The following is a 15,167-nucleotide window of genomic DNA, read 5'->3' on the forward strand; positions in this document are numbered from 1 at the left end:
TTTCCTGCGATCCGGACTCCATGCCTATTTCTATGTCTAAAGATGTAGTCTTCAGCTAGGACGATAAGGAGAGGTGACAGGACTGAGCATATCCTTACGCTAGACATCAGCTTGAAGAAGCATGTGTTGCCGTCTGCCGTAAAACCACAATTCTCTCCTCAAGGTTTGACGATCTTCTAAATCAAGCACCTTTTCGAAGTCTACGAAGAGCATATACAAGCACCGTCTCCATTTGTCAGATTCCTCCAGAATGGTGCGTATGATAAAAATAAAGTCGGCACAAGATCGTTTTGGCCGAAATATATATTGTTGTTCACGTAAGTGAGGATCAAGGATAGCTTGGAGTGTTTCAAATATAATCATCGTAAAGAGTATAGCAGGGATCGGGGAAAGATCGATTCCTCTATAATTGCTGTTTTTTTCTCCTATCTTGAAGAGTTAAACAAAGGTTCCTGTTCTTCAGTCTTCGGGGAACTTGTAGTCTGCTAATGGAGCGAGAAGAAGGATAGCCAGATGGCCAGGGGTGGACACAGGCGGAACTTTACCATTTAAGCTAAAATGCAGTCTCTACCATGGGCCTTCCTATTCTTCAGTTTTTTAGCTACTGAAAGTAACTCGTCGACTTCCGGCTATTCATCACTGATGTGAAGACAGAAGAGAGGTTGGTTTGATATATTCGGTGGGACCGCTGTCTTTGGGTGACTAAGTAGGGCTACGAAATAACTTGCCAACAGTTACTTTTGTTCTTCCCCATATGTAAGGAACTTTCTATTTTCATCTTTCTCTAGGCCTTCTTGGATACTTGACTTGCGTACTCTTTCTTTTGTAAGGTGATATATGGTTTGTGTGCCTCCACGGCTCGCTGTTTCTTCGGCTTGTATGGCCTTTTCGTTTATGTGTTGCCATCTGTTGGATCTGGCACTTTTCTTTATCTTTCTGTCAGCTTCTATATACGCCAAGCTCTTGCTCACCTCTGAGTGACCATTTTCTCCAAGGGAGCTTGACTTTCATTTTCTTGAGATTTTATGTGTGATCCCAGGTCTGGTTATATATCCACTGTTGCTTAGCCGGCCTTTTAAACCCGATAGTTTCTTTGGCCGTATCCGTGTAACTTTTTCATATCGTCTCTGAAGATTCTTTGACTTCTTCTGGTATGTTATATAGGGCTTCAAACTTATTGGATATTTTGATACCAAATGAATATCGGACGCCCTTGTCACTTACTTTGTCTATGTCAAACCTTCTGAGTGTGTCCGTCTTCAGTTTCTGATTGTTATGCTTCAGCTTCAATTTCAGTGTGGTGACTATTGGCTCGTGCTCTGAATCAATATCGGAGCTTCAGAAACTTAGAACATATTTTAGGGTTGTTTGCCATCTCCAGTGGATGGCGAATTGGTTGCCTCCTTTTTAACAAATAGATCGCAGGTGGTTAAATACCAGAACCATTACTTAAATCCTCTCCCTATCTACAATGGCATACCCCAAGAAACTTTCCTAGGCCCCCTCCTTTTTTCAGTCATGAAGGAAGTTCCTGACCGTTGGAAATTTGTTGATGACCTAACGATTGTTGAAAGTTGCTTCAGAAATTTAATAAGCAGCCCTATGAGTATCCTCAATGAAATTGGAAGTGAGGCTTTGGACCTAGATATGACAGTAAACCCCTCTAAGTCCATGATAATACCGATTCGTTTCCTCAAATCCTCGCCCTGTTTTCTTAATCCTATCCCTACTGAAATTTATGCGTCCCCAGTTAAATTACTTGGAGTCACAATTTCTTCAAATCTAAAGTGGGATATCCACGTTAAAGATATCGTTCATAAAGCTAATGCGTCTATCGTCCTCCTTAAGCTCCTAAATAAATATAGCGTCCCCCCTTCTCACTCCTTAAGGTTGACACGTCTTTTGTCCGCCTGCATCTTGAATATGCTTGTCCAGTTTGGCACCCTGGCATCTTCCGTGAAGAATCAGACAAAATTGAGTCAATCCAAAAAAGAACCTTGCGAGTAATTTTCAAAGAAGGCAAGGTGCCTTACTCTCTGCTCCTAAAAAAAAAGCTAGTTTGGAAACCCTTGAGTGAAGGAGGTCGTCGTTGTGCCTCCGTTTGTCAAAAATGCAATAACGAACCCTCCGACGGCAAATGTTTTCCCCAAACGTCACTCACCATCCAGATTACGATAGCCTAGAGCTGTTTCTGAGCCTATCCCAGTTTTATCCCCCATTCGCTGCGTTACTTCCAGATATGAAAAAACCTTTGTCCGCTTCATCACAGAAAAAATAAATAAAATAGCCAACTAGTTTCTCCCCCCTTTTTTTTAATGTGAGGTGCCTTAGGTCGTTGCACTATTTGCTTGCCCCCGCTGTTTTGGTTTAGTTTCCCTTTTAATTCATATGTGTTTTTCGCGTGTTTTATGCTTCGTTCTTTTTTTTGTGAGTTTTTGGACTTTTTTTTAGTGTCCTTTTTAATTTATAGATATATTTGTTTATTTCTTGTTCTTTTCTGTATTATTAGTTTTTTTTTGTCCCCTTCCCTCTTTTCTGACTTGTATTTGTTCAAGTTTAGTTTGACCGATTTTTTTTTGTTTGACTCATAATTTGATAATTCATTATTATTAATGTTTCTTGCTTTGTTTGCTTTGTTAGTCGACTCCGAAGTCCAAATTCGGCCCTTTGAGGGCTTGTGATAGTGATATTTTGAAATAAATATCTTATCTTATCTAAATGGTCGATTTGGCTTTTGATGGTGCCATCCGGGGATCCTCAAGTGCATATCTTTATGCTGAAAGAGCGTACCACCGATCAGTAAATAATTCCCCATAGCGAAGTTGATAAGTTAAGCTCTATTTTCGTTTATGGTGCTGAGTCCGTGTTGGCCCATCACTTCTGGGCTGCAGGATCTGTCTTGAACAATCTTAGGGTTGAGGTCGCCTCTGGTAAAGGTGACGTTGTGGAGTGGGATTGAATCAATCACAGATTGGAGGTTGTCGTAGAAATTATCTTCAAGGGTGTCATTAGCATCATTTGTGGGTGCTTAGCACACTATCAATGACAATTTGGTGTGGTTGAAAATAAATCTTGCATAGAGTATTCTTTCGGTTTCCATAAGCAGAGGGTCTTTGCCGCTTTTGGACCTAATATTGCTGCGACTTCGATAAAGTAACTTTCAGTTTTTCTGTTGTACAAGACTTTAAAAATTGTACAGTCACCACTGATTTTCTTATCGTCACAGCCTTTCCACCTTGCTTCCGAAATGGCGACCATGTCAAACCCAAACTTCTTGCATTCACGAAGGACTTAGTCTGTTTTTGACAGTGCCAACATGGTTTGAATATTCCAGAGACCGGTCTTAAACGATTTGTTCGTATTCAAATATTTAGTCCAGGGGCTTGCATGGATCGTCATCAGATTTAGAGGTTCAGATCCGAGACCTATTGTTGAAATTTTTTACCAGTCCTTGTTTTACTGGGATAGCTTGCTAGGCCAACGCCCGATCGGCTTCTTTGGCTCGACTAGGGACAGGGACACCAGGACCTGACTGTTGAGCCGGAGCCATGCATATGCATTTTTCCCAATGTGGATCTTCCACCCTTTTTCGCAGTTGTCCTCCTGGAGAGGATCCTCCCGCAATGGTATCCTGTAGTATCATACAATTTAACCCATTGCTGAAAAAGGTTTGCAACTAACGGGAAGTTTCAACACACCGTTTAGCCCTTCCCAGTGCGAATCAGAGTGACCTTCTTCCTCCTCTGCAGGTATTTATGGCTCCTGGGCAAGGTACCATAGTTTAAATTTATGGACCCCTCTGGTCCCCCTTTTCCGGTTTCCCTTTTGGTCCGCGCTTCCATTAATGGGAGGAACCCTACATGTCAGTAGGACCTTACTCTATCCACCATCTGGGTACGCGCTGAGTGGCCTGGAGAGGGCTCCCACTGAGAAGGTTACTCAGTAGGTACTTACACCATTTGAAGTTACCAACAGTCGTTACAGCCAACTGTTTGAAAAGATTGCCATTGGATGCCAAAGAATTCAGAATATTAAGTGTAATTTATTACCTTTTGTTTTTGATTGTATTCTGTTTCTGAAATATCTGTATATTTGTATATGTAAATATATGTATATCAATGGAGGGGCTGAGAGGAGCAAAAAGAGTTCTCTATAATTTAAAAAAAATGTAACCTCACAAACTGGATATATGTTGTGCCAACCTTAGGAGAAAATCTACAGATAAATATAGCGTGTACTCCCCTTCCATTATTAAAGAAGAAGTCAAGTTGCTATAAAAATAGTGTTTAGTAAGCTTGATTTGAAGCTGCTGGGTGATTAAAAAATCATAAAAGACGTCAGTGCAGGGACATGATAAATACTGAAACCGCAGTTGCAACCCCAGAGGGGGCTACGTTTCAAGCCATATGAGATTGTTTTAGTGGCCACTGGTCCCATACTACACAGAGCATTTGGGTGTAGCAGAAAATGAAGTAATTATGTAGACATATACAAGGGTAGAAACCTAATTTATTTTGTATTCGTTAATGAATAGAAATTTGCTCCCCAACATCATCAGCAGGTACCCAAAGATGACTTGCAAAAAAATATTGACTTATTTGATATAGAACCTTTGACCATTCCCATCCTTTATTGAGATTAAATTAAAAAGCAAGTTTTTTAACTGCAAGTAAGGAGCGACACTAAAACTTATAAGGAACAGAAACTATTCCATATATGAAAGGGGCTGTCCCCTCCTCCACGCCTCGCTCTTTAAACTACAAGTAATTAGTTTTTTTTACTGCAAGTAATGAGCGACACTAAAACTTATAAAGAACAGAAACTATTCCATATATGAAAGGGGTTGTCCCCTCCTCAATGCCTCACTCGTTACGCTAAAGTTTGACTCTTTCTGACAACTCTACTGTTCAAAACAATAAAAGATTTGGCGTAAAGAGCGGGGCGTTTAGGAGGGGACAACCTCTTTCATATACGGAATAACTTCTGTTCGTTTTAAGTTTTAATGTCGCTCCTTACTTGCAGTTAAAAAAGTTGCATTTTCTATTTAATTTCTGAACGTATTTTAATTAATGTATGTTTTGATTTTAGCTCACCGCACATGAACTATTAAAACTAAATTTACAAATAATTTTTTTTACTAATTGGTTTTCTCATAGTTTCGATCGGATGATGTTGATGAAAAGGGGTGGGAGAGGAGGCCTAGTTGCACTCCAATTTTTGGCTACTTAAAAAGGCAACTAGAACTTTTTATTTTTTTTACGAACGTTTTTTTAGTAATAAATATACATAACGTACGAATTAACTTTCTTAACAAAATTCAACATTTGTATATTTTTATTACGTATATGAGGGTTTTTACCCTCATCAATACCTCGCTCTTTACACTAAAGCTTCAAATTGGTCCCAGTTCTTTAAGAATGACCCCTGAATCACAAAGGCCGTAGAATAAATTGTTGAAATTATTAAAAGTACTTTAGCGTAAAGAGTGAGGTATCGTGGAGGAGACGAACCCCCTTTAATATGTAATAATTTCTATTCGTTTTTGGTTCTAATGCTGCTCTTTGCTTCCACCTGAAAAACGTTTTTTAGTCATTTTCTAATTTTTTTTTTTGATAGTTCTAGAAAATTGTTTAAGTAAAAATAGTTCTTTAAGAATGACCCCTGAATCACAAAGGCCGTAGAATAAATCGTTGAAATTACTAAAAATACTTTAGCGTAAAGAGTGAGTTATCGTGGAGAGGACGAACCCCCTTAAATACGTGATAATTTCTATTCGTTTTTGGTTCTAATGCTGCTCCTTACTTTCACATGAAAAACCTTTTTTAGTCATTTTCTCATTGTTTTTTAATAGTTCTAGAAAATCCTGCGGCCCCTTCATATAAGTTTTCTTCCCTCATGATAAATTAATCCATGGAAAGATTCTCTCACGTAAACCTTTCACCTTACCCCCTTTTAACGTGAAAAACGTTTTAACGTGAAAAAGTCCCCCTGAAAACGTCTGTACACGTCCCAAAAACCATTACTATATGCAAACAATGGTCAAAGTTTTTAACTTGCAGCCCCTCCCCGGGGACTGTGGAGGATTAAGTCATACTGAAAGATCTAACTATTAGGTTTTTGACTATGCTGAACAAAATGGTTATCTCAAAATGTTGTTCCAGTGACATTGGAAAAAAGTGAGCGTGGGAGGGGCCTAGGTGCCCTCCAATTTTTTTTGTCCCCTTAAAAGGACACTAAAACTTTAAATGTCCATTAGAATGAAACCTCTAATTGCATTGTAGGACCACTGGGTCGATACAATCAAACACCTAGAAAGAAAATAAAATAAAAACAAACACGCATCCATGATCTGTCTTCTGGGAAAAAATACAAAATTCTGCATTTTTGTAGATAGGAGCTTTAAACTTCTTCAGTGGGGTTCTCTGATACGCTGAATCCGATGGTTTGATTTTTGTTAAGATTCTTGGACTTTTAGAGGGTGTTTCTCCCTATTGTCTAAAATAAGGCAAATTCTCTCAGGCTCGTAACTTTTGAAAAGCAAAACTAAATGATGAAAACTTGATGAAACTTATATTTTTAGAATCAGCGTAAAAATGCGATTCTTTTGAAGTAACTATTGGTATCAAAATTCTATTTCAAGAGTTTTGGTTGCTATTGAGCCGGGTCGCTCTTTACTACAGTTCATTACCACTAACCTTTTGAAATTTTTGTAAGTGAACTTAGAACCCGAGAACAATGGCTATCAAATAGCCACTCCAATGTCTTGAAAGTTATATCTAAGGTTTTGAAAGGCATTTTATTATGATGTCTGAATATGAGCATTTTGGGAGTCTTCAAAAGACCAAGACAGTTCTTGAATTTACCAATGTATTTACCTGTTGTATGTATTTTACCGTAGATAGTATGCGTATGTATGTATGTTGTATGTATTTACTTTAATGTATTTATAATGAATTTACCAATCTTGAGTTTGTTGGCATGTCCCTTAGAAAAATGTTTTGATTTTTGATTTTTACGTTTAAGGCATATGAAGGAAGGGTTCATTTAACGCTTCATTTTATGAAGGAAGGGTGATGTACCATTTTTAGGCAGAGCAGATGAGTATTTTAATTCCAAAACATAGCTCTCTTACTTGCAGTTAAAAAACTTGCTTTTTAAGTTAATCTCAATAAAGGATGAGAATGGTCAAAGGTTCTATATCAAATAAGTCAATATTTTTTTGCAAGTCATCTTTGGGTACCTGCTGATGATGTTGGGGAGCAAATTTCTATTCATTAACGAATATACAAAATAAATTAGGTTTCTACCCTTGTATATGTCTACATAATTACTTCATTTTCTGCTACACCCAAATGCTCTATGTGGTATGGGACCAGTGGCCACTAAAACAATCTCATATGGTTTGAAACGTAGCCCCCTCTGGGGTTGCAACTGCGGTTTCAGTATTTATTACGAAAGTAGAGAGTAAAACTAATCCTTAAGACAAACAAAATTCATTCCGGTTAGAGGGGGACTGCCCCCTTCTCAACCCCCCTCGTGGTCATAAGAACTTTGCAGGAAGCTCATTCGGTCAGAAATTGACATATCATCTATCTAGCCCTCCCTTAACCCACTAGGATATTGAATCAAATTTTGATATGTCTTTTTTTTCAAAACTTTAAAATGTAAAATAAGTTTGCTTTTGGTGTTGAAATAATCCTCGAAATACCAATGGTAAACTTTATTTTTGATATGATATGATAACGTATGATGCGTATGATAATACCCGCATGATAATACCCAGAAGCAAGAAAAAGGCTTAAAACAAAAACATAAATATTAAAATGAATGCTAAAAGACATTCTACACAGGATGTTCTGCCTACATTTTGGAATAGTGATGGGTGGAAAGTTTCTGGAAGGTATTTTCAGGGGGAGGAGTAGGTCTGACACCATGTATGATAGGGCTGAGGGGAAAATCATAGTTAATGCATTGAATTTGTATTAGTGACATGGATCAGAGTTTGTTTATTATCAATGTAATATTTATTAAACCCTGCCTTAATTCGACAGTAATGGTCACAAGGATTGCACTGGCCCAATGTGGCCCAGGAGGGCACAGTGTATTATTTATTATGTATTTTCTTTGGTCTTATGCCAGGTCACTTTGTATCGAAGATATTGTCATAGATACTTCAAAAAGGGTTCAATCTATTAAAAATTGAAACGACTAGTGTCCTTTTAAATAGTCGAAAGTGATTGGAGGGCAACCAACCCTCCCACACCCACCATTTCCCCAAAGACACTTAATTAAAATTTTCAGATAGTTATCTTATTCAATGTAGTTGAAAGGTGGGAGATTACCTATTGAAGATGACCCCCCCTCCCCGCCAGAGCCCTCGGGGTAAAGGTTATAAGTTATGTCCTGGGGGATTTAAGTTTATATAGAAAGGGTGATAGTATAAACTTCGGAAGGGGCTCATTGAATTTATAATCAGAAGTTTTAGTGCCCCTTTTGAGACCCCCCCTCCACACCTCGTATTTTCCAAAAATGCATCTTATAGAAATTTCGAGATGGCCATTGTTTGCCGTAGAGACTTCGAAAAGGGCTCTTTCAATGAAACTGAAAGGGCAATTACCCTTTTTAATAGTCAAAAGCGATGTGAGGGCAGCTAACCTCCCTCCCATGCCCAACATTCCCCAAACACACTCAATCAACATTTTGAGATAGCAATTTTGTTCAACGTAATTGAAAGGTCCGAAAATTATGTCTTTGAGGATGACAACCTCCATACAGCCCTCAGGGCAGGGGTTATAGGTTATGGGCATTTAAGGTATAAATAGATAGAGTGATCGTAAAAATTCTGGAATTGGATCATTGGAATGAAATCAGATGTTCTGGTACCTGTTTTAAGATTCAGAGTGATCGGAGAGTGGATACCCCCCCCACCACACCTCATATTTTCACACATAAATGAATCTGATAGAAATTAAGAGATGACCATTTGTTGTTGTAGAAATTTCGAAAAGAACTCATTCAATTGGAAATTGAAAGGGCTAGTGTTCTTTTCAATAGTAAAAGTGATTGATGACCAACTAACCCCCCTCCCGCATTTACCATTTCCTCAAACACATAAGAAATTTTTTTCAAATACATAGAAATTTTTTTAGATGGCCATTTGTTGTCGTAGAAACTTTGAAAAGAACTTATTAAATTGGAAATAGAAAGGACTAGTGCTCTTTTTAATAGTTGAAGGTGATTGGAGGGCAACTAATCCCGTCCCACGCACACCATTTTCTAAACACATCAAATTAAATTTTGAGACAGCTATGTTGCACCACGTAAGTGAAAGGTCTGGAAATTGTATCTATGAGGATCACAACGCCCCTATAACCCTCAGGGCAAAGGTTGTAAGTTATGTCCTGAGGTATTTAATCTTAATACAGAAAGGAAAATCGTAGAAACTTCGGAGGTGGCTCATTGGACTGCTAATCATAAGTTTTTGTGTCCTTTTTGAGATTTAGAGTGATTGGAGGGTAGATACCCTCTCCTTCCCCAACCCTCGTATTTTCGCGAAATGTATCTGACAGAAATTTTAGGAATGCCATTTTGTGTCGTAGAAACTTCAAAAAAGATTTAAGATAGCCATTTTTTTCAACCTAACTAAAAGGTCTGGAAATTAGGTCTTTGAGAATTACAACCCCCACAACCCACAGGACATGGGTTGTAAGTTATGCCCTGGGGCATATAAGGTATAGGGGAGACCAGCCCAACTTCGCCACAGCCCAGGTTCACCATTTGCGTTTTACTTGCAATCCATCCCCGGAGAGGATCCCATAATCTAGCGTTTGAACTGCCATCTAGTAGCGAAAGTTTAAGTAGATTAAGAAGCATGTTAAAACACGTTTTGCAAATTCTATGCGGTAAGTTGTTTTTTGGTGCTTTAAAACTAGATTTTGTCCTGATGGAAAATGGAAAAGTCAATGCTTAACATAAAGGTATGAGAGGACTCATTATCTCAACGTGATCATCTGCAACTTAGCAACAATGATGGGTGCATATTTAACGCCATCTATGGTAATTATTGATGAACACTTTTTTTTCTCAAAAGAGGGAGCAAGCCCACATTCGCCATCAAATACCAGCCCTGGTTCGCCACTCCTAGGAATGGCAAACCAGGGCCTGGCGAACCTGGACGGTCGAATTCTCGCAATAAACCGACTAAGTCTATCTTCTTTTTTTACCTAATCGGGAAGTAAATGTTGTAATTTTTGTTCAAATGACCTTTCTTCTTCTTATACTTTGTGACCAACAGTCGGTACGATCAACCCCGAGAAAAAATACAATAGTTGATATTCCTGAATCAGCTTCAGATGACGATTCCTCCTCCCTTGGCAGCTGTTTTCCCAAACATGTTTTAAGTTTTTGGCTGCTATGGAGGTTGTGACGGAAGCACCAACCATGAAAAAAAAACTGATTGTTCCAAGTTGTGCTTTTCCTTTTGGTTCAATGTGTGGGACTGTAAGTCCTCAATCGAGGATTTTCAAGAATTTAAATTTCAATGGTGTTTTATTTCGATTCGACATACTTTTTGAGGTGTTTCTGGCTTCTTTTGAAACTCTCAAATATGTGTCTCAATAACGACAATCTCTTGTTCTTTAAAATCAAATAATAGCTATTATTTTGTATCAGCATTCATTCAGAAATATTTAATATGGTTCTTACAGCATACGTTTTAAGATTACGTTGAAAATAAGTCGTGTTTCACTCTTTACTAAGCTGTAACTAGTGCTGCACTGATGATTAGAGAAACACTAACAACCAGTATTCTGCGCAAACCTATCTGTTAATAAGACCAGACGTGATTCATGCACCAAGGAGATTCCTTAGATATGGAAAACGCGATTCCTCACTTTTCTGTGAGCAAGGAGACAAAAGAAAATAGCGTTTCTTATCAATGATTTACCGATTTTTGTTCAAACCAGAGATTCATTGCTTCTTTCTCTTGCTTCCTCTATGGGATATAAAGCTAAAATTCAACCTAGATTAAACTGTTTATATATCACGTTAGGAGAAAATCATCACAATGTCAAAGGAAAGGGTAATAGCGTCCCTCCAATAATAGGTAATAGCGTCCCTCCAATGCTCATTTTCCCTCGCAAGAAATGCCCTGATATTCTGCTGAAAGGAGTGCCACCAGGTACCATTGCTCACGGCTCAGAAATGGCATCGGGTTGGATGTGCAATGAACTCTTTCTTGTTTAAATGAACCATTTTATCAGTCAGGCAAGACCAAGCAAAGCTAATACTGTTCTTCTAATTCTTGACAATCACATTAGTCGTTACAGTAGTGAATTGCTTGAGTTAGCGAAAGAGAATGGAGTTGTCATGCTGACAGTGCCTCCACATACAACGCGGAATTTGCAACCACTTGACAGGTCAGTTATGTATCCTTTGAAGGCATTCTACGACAGGGAATCTGCGTTTTTATGACACAGCACAAATGCAAGACTATTTCCATGTACAATGTATCCGAGCTTTGCGGAAAGGCGTATCCCAAAGCACTGACTCCAGAAAACATAATAAGCGGTTTTCGTAACACTGGGATTTTCCCTTTCGATCCCAATGTTTTCAAAGATCACACGTATCTCAGCTCATATGTCTCTGATCGACCATATCCTTTGGACCAGGATGTCTTAGTACCTCCATCACCAGTTTTTGGTTCCCGTAAAGATGATGCGGCTAGCCAGTTTACTGACTGTGACAACGCTACCCAATCTCTATTGGGCTTACCTTCAGATGTAGACCGAGATGTTTTACCTCCGAGAAAACAAATCAGACGTGCAGTGAAAAAAAAAAAAAAATCTACCGAAATCTTGACTGACACCCCAGTGAAGGAAAGAATCTGTCAGGAAGAAGAACTGAAAGCTGACAGGAAGAAGAAGAAAGAACAGAAAAAGGGCCAGGGAAAGGAGAATGCAAGGAAAGCCAAATTACGAGAAGCAAGCAAGCAACTATTTTTTGAGAGTGAGATTGAATCCGATCATGTTGAGATGGAGTTTGATGATGATAGTGACAACAGTCTAAATCTAGGAGAAGATGAAGAGGATTTGGGAAGCAGGCCAATAGAATTGGGTGACTTTATCTTAGTTGGTCTTGCAGGTAAAAAGAGTGGCAAGCATTTTTATGCTGCAAAAGTTTTAAAGGAATATCCAGATGAGCTTGGTGTTAAATTCTTGAAGTGTGTAGAAATGAGCAAGTTCGTGCTGACTGAAGAGGAATCTTGCGTCTTGAAGTCCGAGGTTGTAACCAGATTAGGAAAACCCTCAATATCAGATGGAACTTCAAGACTTGCTGAACGGCTGAAGTTTGGTGTGGACCTTTCAGTATACAAGATGGGTTAAGTGAATTATGCTATACCTAATTCCTTTTGTAGCAGCGTGACAAATAAATATCTGAAATAACTATACATAAACATCTATTCTAGCGGTATATTTAGAGCAATAGATGCTGTAATGACCATGATGCAAGATGGTGGCGAACGTGGGCTAATGTGTGGCGAACGTGAACCAGGTTGGCCCAGGTTAGCCATCTTTGGAGAATCTCACTGTGGCTCTTTTTTTCGCTGCATCGAAAAAGATTGACTGCTGGGGATTTTTTTCCTAGATACCCCATAGATAAGCCTATATTCCACGATTTTCAGAATTATTTTAAGTCGAAAACTGTGGTTACAATAAATAAAGAACGAAAAAAGTGGCGAATGTGGGCTGGTCTCCCCTAAAAAGGGGGATCGCATAATCTTTGAAAAGGGAAAACTGGATCGGTAATCAGATTTACTATTGCTCTTTTTAAGATTCAGAACGATCAGAGTGTAGATACTCCCCCCTCTCCCATATCGTATTTTTCCGAAATACATTTGATTTTAATTTTGAGATGGCCATTTGTTGTTGTAAAAACTTTGAAAACAGCTCATTCGATTGAAAAATTTAATAATTGAAAGTGATTGGAGGGAAACTAACCCCCCTCCCAAGCCCAGAATTTCCCCAGACTCATCCAAAAATTTTTTTAAGATAGCCATTCTGTCCAATGTAATTGAAAGGTCCAGAAATTATATCTTTGAGGATGGTGAATCCCCAAAGGCCTCAGGGAGAAGAGTTCTAAATTATGATCTGGGGACCTGTAAGGTATATATAGAAAGGGAGATAGTATAAACTTCGAATGGAGCTCTTGGATTTGTAATCAGAAGTCCTACTACTCTTTTTAAGACCCAAGGTAATCAGAGGGTGGATAAACTCCCCCACACCTCGCATTTTCCCGAAATGCGTTTGATCGAAATTTCGCGATGACCATTTGTTGTCGTATAAACTTAGAAAACAGCTCATTTAATTGGAAATTGAAAGAGCCAGTGCCTCTTTTATTAATTGAAAGTGATTGAAGGGCAACTAACTGCCCTCCCTCGCGCACCATTTCCCCATGCATATCCAATCAAAATTTTGAGATAGTAATTTTTTCAACGTAATTGAAAGGACCGAAAATTATGTCTTTGAGGATGAATCCCCCCCCCACAGCCGTCAGGGTAAAGTAAGTTATATCCTGGGGACATATAAGGTATATATTGACAGGGTGATCATGTAAACTTCTGATGTGGCTCGCAGGATCGGTAATCAAAGTTATATTGCACTTTTTAAGATTCAATGTGACAGGAGGGTAGATAAATTCCCCCTCTAAACCTCTTGTTTTCTCATAATGTATCTGGTAGAAATTTTAAGATGCCCATTTGTTGTAGTGAAAACTTTTAAAAAGGCTCATTCGATTGAAAATTGAAAGGACTAATGTCTTTTTTACTAGTGAAAAGTAATTGGATGGCAACTTGCCTCTTCCAACCCCATCGATTCCAAAAACACACCTACTCAAAGTTTTTAGATAGCCATTTTGTTCTCTCCTTCTCTGCTTTAGTATTTTTAGTGCTATTCGCTTTATTCACAGTATTTCCCGTGAAGAAACCGTACTGATGTTATTTGCCGTTAAACGCTTTATGAACCAAGACGGCGCATCAAAGACACATTAGTAAAGACTTTAAAAAAGATACACAATTATAGAGCAATTCATTTGGTTAAAAAAGACAAATTAAATTTAGCCGAAGTCAAGAATTTCAGATAAGCTGAATTTTATAATTTCAGTAAAACCAGTTCTAAATAAGCCAGATTCTAATATATATAGCCTAAAAATGCACTAAAGATGTGAAAATTTATTAAGTAGTCAAGATTTGTGGGCATATATAAAGGTAAAATCGATGCGTATTGATTTTTTCTACAATCTTGATAAATCTTTTAATCGATGGATGAGGTATTTTGTATTTTCCTATGATTTTGTAAATACACTCAGTTTTTTGCTTTATCATTGCAGGTGACAGAAAATCAGGATCTTATTGCAAGCATGAAAACCTCGCCATCGCTTTATGGGCCAATGGTGGACCGAGTTGACGCGTGGGAAAATAAGCTGAATGCTATTGATTTTATTTTACGACATCTTGCTATTCTTCAGAAGAAGTAAGCTATATATATATATATATATATATATATATATATATATATATATATATATATATATATATATATATATATATATATATATATATATATATATATATATATATACAATTATATATACATCTATATATATAAAAATAAGTTGTCTGTCTGTGTGTCTGTCTGTGGATCAGGTGACGTCATGTTTCTGTGTCGGCTGACGTCATGAAGTTAGTTGTCGTCATTTTTGCTATGACGGTGACGTCATTAAAGATATTTAAGACATATATGTTCACGTAGAAATCTATTAATGTTTAAGTTTAAAATGACTGATGAACTTACAATGGCAAAAGCCGATGAAGATGCTCAAAGAGTCTATGCCAAAAAACTTGCTGCTGATAGAGAAAGTCAGAAAAGAAAGCGTGCCGAGGAATCAAAAGAACAGCAAGGAAACAGGCTTGAGGCTAAAGAACGCAAAACCGCGCAGTTAGATGAAGATCCACCTGGACAGCGAGAGTCAAAACATATCAAAACTGAAAATGATAGCGATGATGATTGGGTTTGGGATTTTGACTCGGATAAGGTCATCAATGCCTACCAGATTTTAGTTAAAAAAACAAAGGTTCGGCGATATGTATTTCATAGTGAAGCTGAAAAATA

General features: G+C 38.0%; 1 protein-coding gene across 1 annotated transcript in view; it reads left to right on the forward strand.

The window, feature by feature from the left end:
• Nucleotides 1–15,167, forward strand: part of LOC136030708 (cytoplasmic dynein 2 heavy chain 1-like) — a 575,385-nt gene that overhangs the window by 115,701 nt on the left and 444,517 nt on the right. The window contains exon 21 of the mRNA XM_065709779.1: nucleotides 14,386–14,528. Coding sequence (XP_065565851.1) covers nucleotides 14,386–14,528 — 143 coding nt within the window. The remainder of the gene's footprint in view (nucleotides 1–14,385; nucleotides 14,529–15,167) is intronic.

This window comes from Artemia franciscana, chromosome 8 (assembly GCF_032884065.1).
Source record: "Artemia franciscana chromosome 8, ASM3288406v1, whole genome shotgun sequence".
In the NCBI taxonomy this organism is placed as follows: domain Eukaryota; kingdom Metazoa; phylum Arthropoda; class Branchiopoda; order Anostraca; family Artemiidae; genus Artemia; species Artemia franciscana.